Source organism: Schistosoma haematobium, chromosome ZW (genome assembly GCF_000699445.3).
Source record: "Schistosoma haematobium chromosome ZW, whole genome shotgun sequence".
NCBI classification, from domain to species: domain Eukaryota; kingdom Metazoa; phylum Platyhelminthes; class Trematoda; order Strigeidida; family Schistosomatidae; genus Schistosoma; species Schistosoma haematobium.
The window spans coordinates 9,422,970-9,440,068 of NC_067195.1; the positions used below are offsets into that span (position 1 = coordinate 9,422,970).

Sequence of the window (17,099 nt, forward strand, 5' to 3'; positions counted from 1 at the left end):
AGATGCCGTACCACTAAAAACCAAGAAACAGTAGACAGCTGTTTGGTCCTAGTATGTAAATACCAAGGACTGTGTACTCACGATCACACCAGTAATCGAGCACAGTATCTTCAAGTCTAGTATCAATAGCTTAATTATGAAGACCATTAGGCTAGCATATAATGTTACAGTTCCAAAGTCAATTAGTCTACAATATCGTTCGATGATTATTCAATTCAATTAATGATAACTGTTTAAATCCCAATATGTTTGACCATATATCAGATACGACTTCTCACTATTTTTTCCAGTTGAATTCACCAGTCGATTTAAGCTAAACCACCATGGAAAACCTGGAAACATTGGATGGTCGTTTCATCCACGATCCCGCACACGGAATTCGAACTCAGGGCCTTCGGTCTCACGCCTGAACGTTTAATCTTCAGGCTGTTATTTGTAAAAATATTTATCTACACATCATAAAATATAAATAAGAACTATCAAATCATTGTCCAATTCAAAATACTGAGATTAAATAATAACTCTATGCCAATTTATGAAAATAGTACAAATGTAATGCACTAATATATGACTTATTAATAATGACTTTTAAGATTAGATAAATAATATGAAAGATATTGAACACAACTTTCAATTCATTCATACTATATTTACTATATGATAATATTTTAATCTTTTCGTATTTAATAAAAAAAATATCCATAAAACTTACAATTAATGAATATTCTAAATAAATTAAATTTTGTCTACCAAATAATCCACTAGTTGGAAGAGGTGGTACATGTATTAAATCTGTGAAATATGCTTGACCACCTTGATCTGGTACAGCGATAATATTTGTTGATAAAGAATTCTGATGTAATTTTTGTCGGTGTTTATGTTTTGTCTGGGATTTAATCTGTTTATCATTTTTACTATTTACACTATTATGTCGATGTGTTTTTTGTTGTTGTTCACTACGTTCAAAACGATTTGTTGAACTTCTTGATGAAAATGAATTTGATGAAGAAAATACACCAGAAATTTTATTCATATCTAATTGTTCAAATAAATTATATCCGGACAATGTTGATTGAGCATTTAATCTTGTCGCAAAAATACGTAAAACTTCAATATGATTTTGTTTATTGATACCTTTTAAAAAGACTGTCTTGAATTAGATTTTATTAGATAAAGAAAAAAAAAGGAAATCATAAATTTAAAAATAGTTTTTCAAATATTTATATAATTAAATTTCATTCAGTAATGAATAAATAATGATTGATTTTTACAGGTTACATAACGAGCTGACTTCAATTAGAAAACAAATGAAAACCAAAAAATAGTAGAAAGCTGTTTCTTTCTAGTATCTGACTTTTCAATAGTACCTATCCACTACGTTACCACTGGACCGTTAGTCACTGGTTTACATGTTAACACTGAGTCGGTCATACATACGCACTACGTAGAAGCCCCCATACTAAGACCAGACAGCTGTTCAGTACTTCTTGATTTCTACTATTTGTCTAACGATAATTATTCCTTGTTTTAAACTGATTTCCTAAGGATAGTTGTTTGAAATTTTTTAGTTCCATTCATTCTATTTACTTACTGAATGATAAATCATAATAAAAATATGTGGATTCGTCACCTATAACTTCGAAATATTAATAACTTATTGTAATTTTATTAACCAAAAGTAAGATATTCAACTAATATTCACCCTCAACTTAATAATTCAGTACCAATGTAAGATCAGTAGAATAGTAACTAAGAAGAGATTTATTGGCAAGACAATTGATCACAATGGATAAATTAGCTGTATAAGTGTTTTCTGAACTCAACTATCATTTATGAGTTTTAAAAAATGAATTCTTTAACAAAAATTACATATTGTTTTATATGACAAAATTTATCACTAGCTTAAGCCAATATGATTTTCTAGAAAAATAATTATACTAAATTTCCAATCCATTAAATCAATATTATCTTGTCAACCGAAAATTTGTGATAACACTTGTAGACACATTATAAAAACTTCTATCTGTCAAATAACTAAATATATGTGAAATATCTAGTTGTCTTTCATTTAAAATAAATATTGAAGATATATCTTGGAAAGAGAAATAATCCTTAGTTTACATTCAACGAATGTAATAGATTGTTTTAAACACTAACAACCTTTAATGATGTCTTATTTAGAAATAAATTACATTGAATATTGAACAATCAAATTAAGACTTCTATTTATTTTTTCCTCAATAATTCACTTTATAGAATTAAATTAATTTAACTACATTGTAAACAAACTTTAACAAATTAAGAAATGTATTATTAGTAATAGTAACAAAGAAATTCATTGTCAGTAAAGGGTTGTGGAGATTATTAAGTTAATGGTTGTGATCATGAATTGATTTATGTTAAAAAACCATTGAAAACTTGGAAGCACTGGACGGCCGTTTCGTCCAATTGTGGGACTGCTCAGCAGTGCGCATCCGCGATTACGCTCACGGGACTCCAACCCAGGGTCTTCAGTCTCGCGCGCGAACGCTCAACCTACTAGACTATTGAGCTGGCATTCAAAAGCATTAATGTCTAACCTCAACCAATCCATGAAGTTGCGCGACCATCTTCCATTGTACTTAGGTAGATGCCTGTCTCTATCCGACACGGATTAGCTCCACTGGTCACGGTTTCTCACTGGAATTCCGAGAATTCTCCCATGAAGCTAGTCACTTGTGAGCACATGTTTATCACAGTAAAGGGTTGTAGATACTAATAATTTATTGATTGAAATCATGAAAGTATCGTGAAATGAATTTGATTATATGTCCAATGAAAAAAGCAAACAAATAACTATTTATATGAATTAAATATTTTTTTAAAAAAATAATGTAGTTATAAGACACTGAAGTCAGTGATTTTTATTATAAGAGATATATATGTAATTTTAATAGTTGCGATCATGAGTCAATTGAAGCTAGACCGCCTTCGAAAACCTGAAAGCACTGGACGTCCGTTTCGTCCTATTACGGGACTCCTCAGTAGTGCGCATCCACGATCCCGCCTCGCGTGTTCCCAACCCAAGACCTATCAATCTCGCGAGCCAGCGCTTAACCATTAAAGCATTGAGTCAGCATCCAGTTGTGTTAATGTCTAACTTGAACCAATCCATGAAACTGAGTGACACATTCATCATTGTCATCAGTGAGTTACTATCTCATAACAGACCTGGTTGAACTCCACTGGTCACTGCTTTTCACTAGAACTCCAGGGAATATCACTTGAAGACCGTCACTAGTGAGCATATGTTGATTAATATCAGAATGGGTTTTGTGGAGATTTTAGTAATCTTAATAGTTGAGATCATGAGTCAATTGAGGCTAGACCACCATGGAAAACCTGGAAGCACTGGATGGCAGTGGGACGAAACGGCTCATGATATCAACTGTCAAAAAACCCTTTCTGACATTAGTATTTATGTGTTAGGAGGATAGTGATGATCACAAGGAGACCTAAGTTTTAGTATCATTCTAGTTGATATTCGATAACGGTGATTATGTGTTTAATAATGTGTTCAATTTATATAAGAATTTTACAATATGAGAAATACAGTGAAATGAATGTTTTGTCATAAATGATCAATTCATTAGATATTATTGTTCAATCAAAACAACACAGAAAAACTTAGTATAATAAGTTACAGTTTAAATCAAATAGAATAAAGTATCATTTCTTCAAATTATATGTGATTAAACTAACCTGTGCAAATGTTAAATGTACAGTTTGTATAGCACGACTAGATCGATTGGTGATATGAACTTGAGGAATAATTGTTTCCCCAGGAACAAATCCAGTTTTATTCACGGCTAAATCGCATAGAATTAATCCACTTGGATGTGAACAACAGCCTAATGATACAAATTCTCGATGTAATGTTATTCGATCCTAAAAAAGATAAGTATGGTCTTAAAAATCAATCAAATGTTTTATGATAAATATTATATAGGACTACATATGATTTGATTGTCTTTTGCTAGCTAAAATGATATACATTGACAATAACCTCCCAATAGTCTACTGGCATGTTGACTGATTAAAGATAGTTAGCAGAGAACCGTAAATCTGAATTTTTTGCTAGGCAGCACATGTCATCAACTGATGCCTACGGTCTTAAAGGAAAAGATCCTCATCATAGGACTGGGAATGCTATCATTCAACTTCACAGTCTGGAATGTTACCTCTGAGCTCTTTGGTCTACAACCAACCATCTGTAGGACTACGTAAATGATTAATGCTGGCTAGGACCCCACAAAAAGCAACGATTTCCTCAGGAATATAGTTACGCTTTTTGACGAATGGTTAATAACATGAAGTCCAGGCTAAGTAGGGTTTCTCAATAACTACCTTCCACCATTTAAAATCACTGTATATTACATAGTACGTGAAGTCACCTAGACTAGCGAGCACATTTTAACTTGGTCTATAGAGTTCTATCGATACTTAAGGACATAACCTTCTTCCTTACTCAGTGATAAATCCTTTTGTAATAATGATATAAACTTTTATCCCAAGCTTCTGTGGATGAAAAAATCTAAATATTTCATCTTACAACTAATTAACCATTTGTATTTTGCCGAGTTACATAATTTACTTGTTAAATAAAACTGATGGAGTTAAAGAGTGGCCATTGATTACTTGATTACTTAGTAAAACTTAAGTTTCATGACACGTGACTTTTTGAAATAAAAATCAGCCAGTAGTTCAATAAATTCAGAAAGCTTAATGAGGATAGAATCTGTTGTGAGATTGGCAAAGTATAACACGTCATGCGTAAGGAAAAAGCTTCTAAATAAGTTAGGCTAATTTTTACAATAATGACGTTATAAATAATAAACAATTTTCCCTTGAAAAATGTGATCAAGCTAGTTTAGATAATTTAATACAATTTTTGTAGTCCTAAACAATTTAAACTTCCTGATCATGAAAACAGAAGCTTGTACAATTCTTAAGATTTGGCTATCTTCAGTTTATTTTTAATTCTGATAGAAATACATAATTTCAGATATTTATCAACGTCAACTAAGCTTTAGCAACTAACCAAGATTATTCCTTACAATTATCGAAATGTTTCTAAATGAAAATAAAATGTAGTTACTCAAAATATAGTACTTATATGTTGTGACCAATTATTAAGTGTTTATTTCTTTGGATACAGAATATATCGAATTCGAATCAGATATATAAGAAAATCGAATAAGAACTTTCATTTACTTGTCTACAAAAGGTTTACTTTATATATATATATATATATATATATATATATATATATATATATATATAACATACTGCCAATTTCGATGGACTAATTTCTAAATTGTACCTTGTAATATACTTCCTAATTTAGTCTCATACTATCGGTTATTAAATATTTTATATTCTATTTGTTGGCACTGGTTAATTTGTTTTTATTTTAACTGCTTCATAAACAAACAATATTATACGAAACTCTATTAAACATATAGTTAAATCAATTAATAAGAGAAATGCAATTGATACACTTGAATAGGGATTATATTGTGAAGATAATATTTATTTATGGGAAAAAGTGTACATTTAATTTAAAAATGTTAATCTAAATTCAAATGAATTTCTAGATATGCGGAATTTAAGAATAAAGATACTAAGTAAAGTTGACAAATCAGTTGCTGAGGCTGTGTCTGAGATTATTGTTGGGGACGATAGATCCCCAAAAGATCCTTGATCCTTCGCTCTGTTCCGAATAAGCCGAATCAGTATTAGCATTCAAGCTTACCGAACCTAACAATTATTATTATCATTATTAGTGGCTTCATCCAATATCATATTTTTCGTACAATATAGAATTCTCGGCGCAATTTATTTCAACACGTTTCCTTTTAATATCAGAAGGGGTTTTTGTGGATATTATAATAATAGTGGACGTGTCGCTCAATTTTGTGAATTAGCTGAAGTTAGACACTAACACCGTTCGATGCCGGCCAGCCCAGCGGTCTAATTGTTAAGCGCTCGCGCACGAGACAAATAGGTCCTCGGTTGGAATCTTGCTAGGCGGGTTCGTGGGTATGCTTCGCTGAGGAATCCCTCAAGAGAACGAAACGTCCGTCCAGTGCTTCCAGATTTTTCGTGGTGGTCTAGCTTCAATTGACTTTTCTTTTCTTATTTCATGATAGATCCTTGCGATAAATATTGAGTAGTCGCCAGTTAGATGTTAACAGTCCAGGAATCGACATCTAGCTAACGTATACTCTTTTGATGCATATTGCAAGCAACCAGGATTTCTCTGACTGGTTTCTTTTGTAACTTGTACATAGAAATGTCGTAAACTTTTCACAAACGCACCTGAATAGGTTATGAGACTAATAGGCATAATGATGTGTTATTATAAACAAGCAAAAAAGTAACTTGTTGAACAGGTAACCCAGATATTCAAGCAGGCTAGGATATATAATATATACATCGTTCAACCTTATTGCCTACCTAGATGCCTAATATTAACTAGCAAGGGATTATCAAATTAAGATACGTTATAGGTCTATACAGTTAGTGCATATCAGTTTGAGCTATTTTGAAAAATTCAGATTATCTGATAGATAATTTTGATCAATCATTAACGTGCTTCAGATCTTCAGTTTTGAAATTATTTTTATTATTTTCCTAATCAGTAATTGGATTACTTCTTTTAAAAATCATCAAAGACACTATTAATACATTTGTTTTTATAGTATAAACATTTTTAGTAAATTACTCCTACTCTGCTAACATTTTGTAATCTTCTGTTGCAATCCTGTGAAGTATTACATTAATTACATTAATTATAACCATCATACAGAAAATTTATATTTACTTTTATAATAGTCAAATGACAAACATTAATTGATTTCTTCACAAAATATTGTTGTAATGTAAAATAATTCTGCCTTAACAACAATAACAAAACAAAAAACAAACATCATTACTGAATTGATAAATAAAATGTTACTTCTTTTCAATCAGTAATGATTGACATAATCAAAGTAGACTTTCTTTTCTGTTGTTCTATGTATATATATATATATATTTTTTTAAGCCTATTAGTAGATTCTGCATATAAATATATTATTTTCTTTTTGTTAACAATGAACTGAAGAAAATTGGACACATGAGAAATATATTATCAATGTAACCAAGTGATTAAGCTTAGTTGTTTTATGTTTTGTTTAAATAATTATATTATCGGTAATTTAATAATTGAAATTAATTATGTTGATAAATAATAAATGGCTTTATGTTAACAAATATCTATTGTGTCAAATAAAGCATAGAAATAAATAATCAGTTTACCTTTACTAGGTACTAACCATAAATCATAAAATGTTGGAAACATTTTTTTCAAAAAAAGAGAAATTCAATTGTTGTTTTCTTTTTATTTACACAAACACGAGTTATTCTTTGGCCCGTAATTGTGTTAAATGAAGATATCAGTGTACATTTAACATGAATGCATTTGAAACAAATATATGGATATATATATAGTTCTGTAGAATTTAAGATAATTTAATTATGATGAATTAGTGGTGTCAGAATAAAATTATTAGCCCATTGTACATAATACACTGAAATATTATATATTGTAATTATTATATTTTGTAGAGTTGAATTTCTTATAGAAATTTAAACAATTCATAAACTATAATATTTACAGAATACAATAAATACGTTACATTTCGTTTATTTCTCTTCAATTACATATAAGATAATAAATGTAAATTGTAAAAAAATATATATTTCACAGATTGAAATCGTGAGTCAATGGAAGCTAGCCCACCATGGAAAACCTGGAAGCATTGAACTACCGTTTCGTCCTAGTATGGGACTCCTCAGCAGTGCGCATCCACGATCCCGCCTCTCGAGACATTCGAACCCAGGACCTATCAGTCTCGCGCTAGGGACTTAACCAACTAGACCACTGGGCCGGCACACAATGGTGTTAATGACTAACTTCAACCAATCCATGAAGTTGAGCCACCGTACACCATTGTCTTCAGTGAGTTCATATCTCACAATAGATCTGGTTGAACTCCACCGGTAATGGCTTTTCACTAGAACCTCAGGAGTATCCCTTGTAGTCAGTCACTAGTGAGCAGATGATTATTATCAGAAGGGGTTTGTGGAGATTTTAGAGATTCCACAGGACGAAACGGCCGTCCAGTGCTTCCCGGTTTTCCATGGTGGTCTAGCTTCAATTGACTCATAATTTCAATGAAATGAAATTATAAGATAAATAATGATCAGAATAAATACGGTCAACATGGGGTGAGAGAGAGAATAATAGAATAAAAATCGGAAATCACGTAATATGTAGAATAATATAAATTAGATCAGACGTAGTAGATAGGGGTGGACGCTGAATAAATTTCTCAAAAAGTTGCTAAGTGTAATAATAATAACAATGATAAACATAATAATAATAATAATGACAATAGTAAAATATGTGGATAAGTTTAGGACCTAAAAACAAACATGGATCAGAGTACGTCACCGTATTATGAAATTCATTATTAACTAGTTGGCCACGAAGTTGTCCAGGGTAAAAAGAGTGGCTGAACATATTTCTTTTGGATGCAAAGGTCTGGCTTTTTAATCCAAAATATTAAAACCTACTGAATCATGATCACAATTCAATTAAAAATATAAAGCAGAAGGTCAACAACTGATTCTTTTTTTCATATCTAATGTTTGAGTAAAAATTCTCTGAAAATCTACCTCAGGATACGTTTTATGCTATCTGGCGCTCGTCAGTAAGACGTAATTGTAACCTGAAGAAAACAGAACTACGTAAGTCTTGCTGATGAGTCCTAAAAATAGCGAGAAACATAAATTGAGAATGGTTTCACCCTGAAAACCCTCAAATATCTAACAGTGTGTGTGATGTCAAGTCACTTAGACTCGCGAGTACACTATGACTTGATTGATAGAACCTGACCATTTGCACAAGACTAGACAAATTCATATTTTTCTGGTCGCTACTGAGAAACCAACCAAATGTTATTGTTTTAATTAATATGGTAGAGTCCCAATAAAACAGAATAAAATGACTTAATAATTATTTTGAATCCTCTTGGTTCATTAATCTCATACCTCACATTTATCAAGAGACTCCGTCGGCTTTATTTATAATCTGATACTTCACATTAGACTTGGACATCGCAGCGAATTCTATGTAAGTCTTAATCACTTAGGTTCTGATTTGATAACTCTTAGTGCTACTTTCGTCTGCTTATGTATAGCATTTTGACATGTCCAATCGTAAATTATTACCGTATAGTTATAAAGTATGAATTATGGTCCAAGATGAAAGATAACGCTTTTTCAAAAACTGTCCTCGACCGTCGCTACTCTGGGAAATATCATGTGTAAAGTTTCTTCTCAAATTAATCAAATGAATGAATGATGAGTTCATTTTCATCCGAGAATGATTTAAACCAAGCAACCTTTCATGTCATTCCATTATAAAGTAAATTTGAGAAAAATCTTATCGTTTATAGTTTTACTTGTTTCTACAGTATTCATGTGATATACATCAGCCAATTATATGCAACGTAGAACGTAGCACTTTGATGAACCATTAATTCACAACAGTGAAGTTATTAAGACAAATATCAGAGTAATAAAAGTAGGAGCAGTATCAATAGTAGTAGTAGAAAAGGTATAGAGAATGTGATTCTAGAAAAATAATTTATCTGTGAATTGAAAGGCATATTCAAGAGAAGAGAAGACAAAGACTGAATACAGTTGTCTTAGTGTTATATTCTGAAGAAAATTACTGGCTTAGTCACGTCTAGCTTCCTTCTAACCTACTTGTACACTAGCGCAGCATCGTGAGTTGGGGTAGATGATGCCAGAGGATACTTAATATATATCCAAATTCACAACTTCACCAACCAGTATAACATCTTTACTTTAGTATTCTGAATCCAGTCTAAGCATCACTCTCTGAATAGTATCCATTGGTAAAGATGAACGATTTCATTTGATTATTATATTGCTACAGCTAGCTATAGAAAGAACCCATAGATAGTTAATAAAAGCTAAGGAATTTAAAGATTATTCAATCGACTTTCCAATCGAACATTCCACCAGCATCATGTAATACAATTATGTCTTAGTATGTAACAATTCCAAACCTTGTTCATTGGAAGGGTTATAAAAAGAACTTGGATGAGTGTCATGACTTAATTTCAAGGAATATTACATTTATATTCAGGACATTATATACAATACACATTGACATTATGTCACCACATTTGAATTTAAAAGTGATTTATATGTAACCTAAGTTATTTTTTAAAATATATTCTGTTATGAAAATCTAATTCACTAGAATCTTAATAGCTCACGATGAGAGCTTAAAGTCTAATTCACCGTGACGTTATCCGGTAGTTCTCCTTAGCTCAAATTTTATTCAAAAACATAAAAAGTATTAGAATGAAAAATTGTCTTCAATAATTCCATCATCAGCCTATAAAGTTGAGTATTATAATGGTCAAAATATTGCATACATAAATGAATGAACCAGGTAATGTTACATGTAGAATGTATTAATCTGTTATGGCCTAAATGGATCCAAACGTTTTTACTAGCAAATTGTATTCAATACCTAAAAGTAGAACCTTCTAAGAGACTGGTATAGATTAGATTAAATTTTTAATTATTCATAAAAACATCCAATTTGCAAACTGATAAAATAAATTAATTTCCCGATAAGTATTTAAACATATAAGATATTGTACTTGGGTAAAAATTGAGATTGTTTTGACAAGACTTCTGTGTTTGAGGTATAAATTCCCAAATTTACCTCTGCAGTCACTTATAAGTATTTGCTGCATAAATACTTTTTGGAATATAAGATCACATGATACTGTTTTGTTTTACAGAGATCTAAAGCTAATACTAACTAGATATACATTGAAAATTCTGCTAGAATATAGCTTCGTACATAATTTTGGCATACTTTGATTAGGGCTACTGGTAGAGTCTGAAATGTATGTTTCTTATTATTGGTGAGTCATCAGTCCAATATACCTGCTATTCACAAACTACATAAAATGGAATTTATAGCAAAACTGATTTACTTAATAATGACCACTCTCTAAAAGACTCTGTTACAACTCATTAAGAAATACTGATAAATTTAGACTTTACATTGTAATGTGTTCTTTAAACTTACCAACTTTCAGTTATTAAGATTACTCCTAAATCTCTTAGAATTCTAACCTCGATATAACTCAATAAATGACTATGCAGCATAAAAGATGGTACTTCATTTCTATTTCTTCTATCCCCAAAAATTTGATTTCTTTACACTAAACAAAACAACTAAAAATTTGATGTGACCGTTGGAATGAATTTATGGTTATGCTCTACCTTTTAAAAATTGAAGTAGGTTCTTGTCGTTGACCTGTAAATCATTTTGAAAATTCATTGGGAAGTAAATGGTTTCAGTATATATACAATTACATATCCGTTTTGCATGTTATTTGTAACGAATTTATTTCATTTTCAAAAATGAAATTTAGGTTAGCAGTTACATTTGACCGTGAATTTCGGTAATCCAAATATTCAATACTACTGAAGTTACTTCAAAGTTTCAGATACACCTGATTATTGTATAACGCTAATCAAGAAACATTTGAGCGTAAAACTTAACTCTATTAATCTTAAAAAGTGGCCTTATTATTATTTAAAATCAATTGCTTAATAGTTTTCTTTTACCACTAGTAATAAACAACAATAATACGTTAATATACAAACTTGAAATCAGGGATTTAAAAAACATTGTGTTCATAATTTATCAGGGAATATTACAGTTTCAACATTCAGTTTAGAAATTATTGGTCTGTATATTTTAAATTCAATACTCAAAATTTAATTTATGAACGACAAAAGTACCATACAATTTTTAAAGGTCTCTAGATTTATGTAGAAGATATAATCGAAAATCAAGTCATAATAATATTTGAGATAAATGTCAATGATTTCATCAAAAAATCATACTATTCAATTATAGTTTGTACCAATCTAAGACTTTTTCAAAACTCAATTGAATTCAAGCAAAGGAGAACTATATTAATTCGTCTAAAACATTTAAGGTCGAAAAATCTTTTATATTTTAGTTACTGAGTTATAAAATTTTGGAATTAAAGAAATAATAACCGTCTGATTAATGTCATCATTTGCAAAATCAGTTATAAATAAGAATCAAGTAACTGTGTAATTCTGTAGAATATGTACAACTGATCAATCGCAATTCTATTGCGAAGATACCAACAAAACAACGCCAAGTGAGTTTAAATTAGTATATTTCGTCAACATTAAAAAAAAATCAGTTAACTTGTTTCTATTTCTAAACTAATATAAACCATTAAATTACGAGATCAAGTAGAGTTTTTCATAAGTACATGAGGATGATATGAGACCTTGTGATGAAACATTTTATCTGTGGTTAAATCATTAACTATTTACTATTAATGCTTTATATTTCTAGTTTCTGGTTGACTATTACACTCATTATATTGATTTTATAAGTATACTTTGTTTTAATCTACAATAATTTCAACATTTAAATTATTACATAATAGAAAGTTAATTGAATTGTGAAATTGCCTTCTTTCTTTAAATAAATGTCATGTAAAATCAAGCAATCAAAGATTTTGTAAATAAACGAATATTACCATAAATAATCAGCAACAAAAAAAGAGCAAAACAGAAACCATTGAAGTTGAATATTCAATCCGCTCAGCAGGAAAATGAAATGTCATTTTTATTTAAAAATTATGTAACATTTTGTTGTTTATATTTATTCATTTATAATGTAAAATACCATTTATCCTAATTCTTTTGTCACATATTAAAATCTTGCATGATCTATTAAATAGTATTCGATGATCATCATATAATAAAACTTGTATATGGTTAATTTGTTCAATTATATGTGAAATTCCGAAAAGGGTCATTTAACTTGTTATGACTATTTGAATGGAATGAAAAAAATGGGTTTTTTTCCTTTTCAATTGTATACAGTACATAAACATGAAGGAAGAAAATATTCAATAAATTGTTCCCTACAAAAATGTCATAATTCAGTGATATATAAATTATGATTTATTCTTTACTTTAATTATAACTTGTCACATAGGACTTACATTCACTTTATTTAATCACATTTTATTTCTGAAATGCTGCTAGAGGTGCGAGAGTGGTGTTCACGTCCCAGTTCGTCATACTCTATAAAAATGTTTTTCAAGTGTCTGAAAAAGAGATTAGGCTAAGGTAGATCTCGACGACCTGAATGTGTTATCATGGTAACCAAAGTACAACTAATTGATGCCCTTCTATGAGTAGTTCAGTGTTGGCTTTGTAATCCCCAAACCTTACTGCTGGTGGTGGTGATCCATGGAGTAAAGTGAAGTGTTCTACTTTTAAGGTCAAGCTTTAACAAAGTCCCCCTTCTGTTGTGAAAATGCAGGATCGACGGAGATGCTGAAATACGCCTTCATGACAACACGTTCCTGCATATTCAGCCGTATTGCCTTATAATCGGGTTAAGAATTAACCATTTTTAGTCTACAACCAAGCTCCATGGTCTGTCATGATCTAAAAACAAATGTTCCAGACGAAATAACTTGTCTGGTTCACTACAGTATCTAAGCCTGAACATGGCATCAAAGTAGTAGACACTGCAAGTTTCGCTTTCAACCAACGACCTCTATTATCATCATCTTTACTTTCGTTTTTTCAAACTTTATAGCATCCTAATCAAACTGCAAAATTTTTATAAATAACTGCATATATTTTTGTAAATAAAAATTTATTTTCATCCCCAATAGTCTTAAAGTTTATTAAATATGCTCGAATACAGTTTTAACTTTTTAAATACATAAAGAAAACAAATAAGTTTTTTTATTCACACATTTCCTTCGAAAGCAGTAAATACTTTTGACAACTTAAGTTGGTTTGTAATTTATGATGTAATAGTTTGTGACCATCAATGAACAATTGATAAAGTACTTCTGTTTACTGAAGATCGGTTTCGAATCTTAACTTGAAAAATTTTATTTTTCGCTTATATATAACTGAAGTTAAAATAAACCCTTCATAGTCTACAAATTATTGCCATTATATCATACCATCTTCAATTATGTATTTAATGAAATGAATGATGGACATTTTTAATGACCCTCCTTCTGTTTTTTACATATTTACTCTCAAAAACCACTTAACTGACTTCATAAGTATACCTAATTATACTTTAAATGGTGCTTTTTTGTTCAATTTCAACTTTTGTTTGATCTTTGTTTTCATTCGATCAACTAATAATATATGTAATTTATATGTTAAGATAAAACATTTCTACTTCATTAGAAATTGAGTTTCAACTGCCGATTAGACATATATATTAAAGTATAATAATAAAGAGTATACATTTTTTTCTTGATTGCAATATTGAAGAAATGTCTGGTAAAGTATAAATCATGATACAACTGTCTACTAATTACATTCAAATGTTCTGTAATATAAAAAGTAATCTTAATTATATCAACATGAATGTGGGTTTTTTTAATTCTTTAAATATGCATCAAATTTTAATGAGTCTATTCTTTTTCTGAATTTTATAATCAGATATAAACTGACAGTTGCTTTCAAACTCTAACTTTTTTGTAAAAAAAATATATGCTTCATAATTTTTGAATTGTAATCAAAAGATGAAAATTAAAAGATCAAATGACTTGTTGCTTTGTGTACAAACTTCATCTTGTTGAGGCATGATGTCTGCAATGATGCTATAATTTGTAAGCGTTTGTGTTGTTAACGTCCAAAGATGTACGCGATCAGTTTTCGTTGTCAAATATGCGTCTTTAGTAAATGTCTCGATATTCCACGTAACTACAATTTGATAATTTGTTTAGATGGCAACAAGTACTGCAGTCGAGCACAAGTTTCAGTGTAAACATGAATATGAAAATGCAGGCAAATCGAACTAACAGGTCATATATGAAATGAAAGGTGCATTTTCAATTTCAATTCTATTTGCCATCCGGAAGATATATAGAATAAATGAGATGTGGTGTGCAGTGAAATCCAGGACTTCGTTTCGTCCCATGTGGGACTCGTCAGCTAAATGTATATGCATCCCAGACTTCTTGTTTACTACTAGAAGAAACACGAGTCAACTGCTTATCATATCCTATCTACTCTAAATATACCTATGTCATATTGGCCATATCGACGTAATTCTTACAGAATGTATATATACCGACTAAGATCGATCAAATGTCAGTGAAAATAATGACAACGGGATAATCTACACAATTTCAAATTCAATTAAAAAAATATGTTTGGGAAATTAGAAGTGAGTGACGCTAGTTAATATAAAACAAAACTTACTCTTAATCTGGGGAAATGTATTAATTCTAATGGTCTGAATACAATAATTTCACGCTGTTGTATATGCCTTAATTTTAGACGATTATTACGTAATTCAATACGTACAGCATATGTAATAGATGCTGATGCACCACCAGCCAAACAGTTTGTCGGTAATTCAAATGTACTAGGCAAATCTGCTGGTAGTTGAAATTCAAAGTAAAATACATGTATACCACGTGTCAATGTAAATTTTGTTTTTGTCCTACTATGTTTATCAATGGATGATTGTAATTTTTCACTGGTATTATTATTATCATTTAATAGATCATGATATTTTTATTAGTATTATTCGACAATATATGTTTATTTGTTTGCCCATTTAAACTAAACTTATCATAATGTAATTCAATGTCATTTGGGTTATTGTTTAAATCATTATCATTTTTCAATGTTTCAATAGTGCTATTTGTTACTAACTGATCAGTTTTCTCCATATGTTTACTTGACAAAACATCATTGTATTGTTTAAGCAAATCAAGTTTCGATTTGTAAATTAATTGTAAATCACCATGATATATACATTCTTTCTTCTCCTCATCCATTTCAAATAATCTTTTCCATTGTTCTAAACAGAAATTAGGAAGACATGTTGAATCATATATTTTGTCTGTTGTTTTCGTTATTTGTTGAAATGATCTCAGAGGATAATCGTTATTATTAATAGTAGAACCTGGTGAAACTAATTTATTAAAACTTTGACTACTTTTAATACTGCTTTCAGCATCCAATGATGTAAACGATCCTGAAGCTGAAATCCATGACTCACCAATTCGTGATTCACAAATTAAATCATGATCTAATGCACATGACGAATGATTATAATTACAATTGGATTTAAAATGTGTATCAGATAAGTAACCACGATCAGTACAACAAGTTAAATGTGTACGTGGCGATACAGTTTCATGCGATTTACATGATTTTGTTTGCTTCAAAACGTTTGATGCATTTGAAAGTAATTTGCAAATTTTATTTTCTGTAATACAAACATTGGTATTAGTGAATTTTTTAAAATTTGAAATAGATCTTGATAAATTAATTCCACTTGCTAATGAACCAGGTCTATTCATATAGCTTTCATTTTCAATATTCCAACGGGTTTTAGCCAACCCATATAACCACACAATACAACCTTAATATGTTAACCGTGAAAAAGAAGCAAATAAACAATTAATTATAAAGTATCACAGATTTTATGAAATATACACAATGATGTAGATCACTAAATATAAACCATAGTTCAAAAATTTTCTATAAACCGATTTTATAGTTGAGTTCAACTTGATGTCAAGTTTTTATATTCATATTGTTCGGTGAAATTCTATTAGATATGATAAACCTCACAATTGACTGATCACTGGGTGGTGATCAATATAATGTGTATCAAGTCCTTTTAGTGCAGATCGAATGTAACCGACCAAGTTGCAATGTGGCCACTAGTCTAGGTGATTTGACATTACGTGCACTTGTTGAGATGAGATGGTAGTTGGAGGTAGTCAACAGGGTTTCCTGTTGAAAAACACATTACTTTTAGAATATCCTAGCATAAAGGTTTCTCAGTGGTTACTGTCTATAAACTACAAATTCAAAGTTTATTATGATATACGTTTCTA

The 17,099-nt window shown here is 30.2% G+C and overlaps 1 protein-coding gene across 2 annotated transcripts in view; it reads right to left on the minus strand.

The window, feature by feature from the left end:
• The window catches only part of MS3_00002725 (uncharacterized protein), a gene marked incomplete at its 3' end in the record, with an annotated part of 59,435 nt that overhangs the window by 12,117 nt on the left and 30,219 nt on the right, over positions 1–17,099 (minus strand). Inside the window, exons 1-4 of one of the 2 annotated variants that reach the window (XM_051210344.1) lie at positions 15,445–16,618; positions 11,275–11,363; positions 3,742–3,927; positions 713–1,150 (exon numbers count right to left, since the gene is read on the minus strand). In XM_051210344.1, the coding sequence (XP_051070330.1) occupies positions 713–1,150; positions 3,742–3,927; positions 11,275–11,307 (657 nt within the window). In that variant the 5' untranslated portion in view covers positions 11,308–11,363; positions 15,445–16,618. Of the gene's footprint in view, positions 1–712; positions 1,151–3,741; positions 3,928–11,274; positions 11,364–15,444; positions 16,619–17,099 lie in introns of those variants that run through there. The other variant, XM_051210343.1, reaches the window with a different exon arrangement.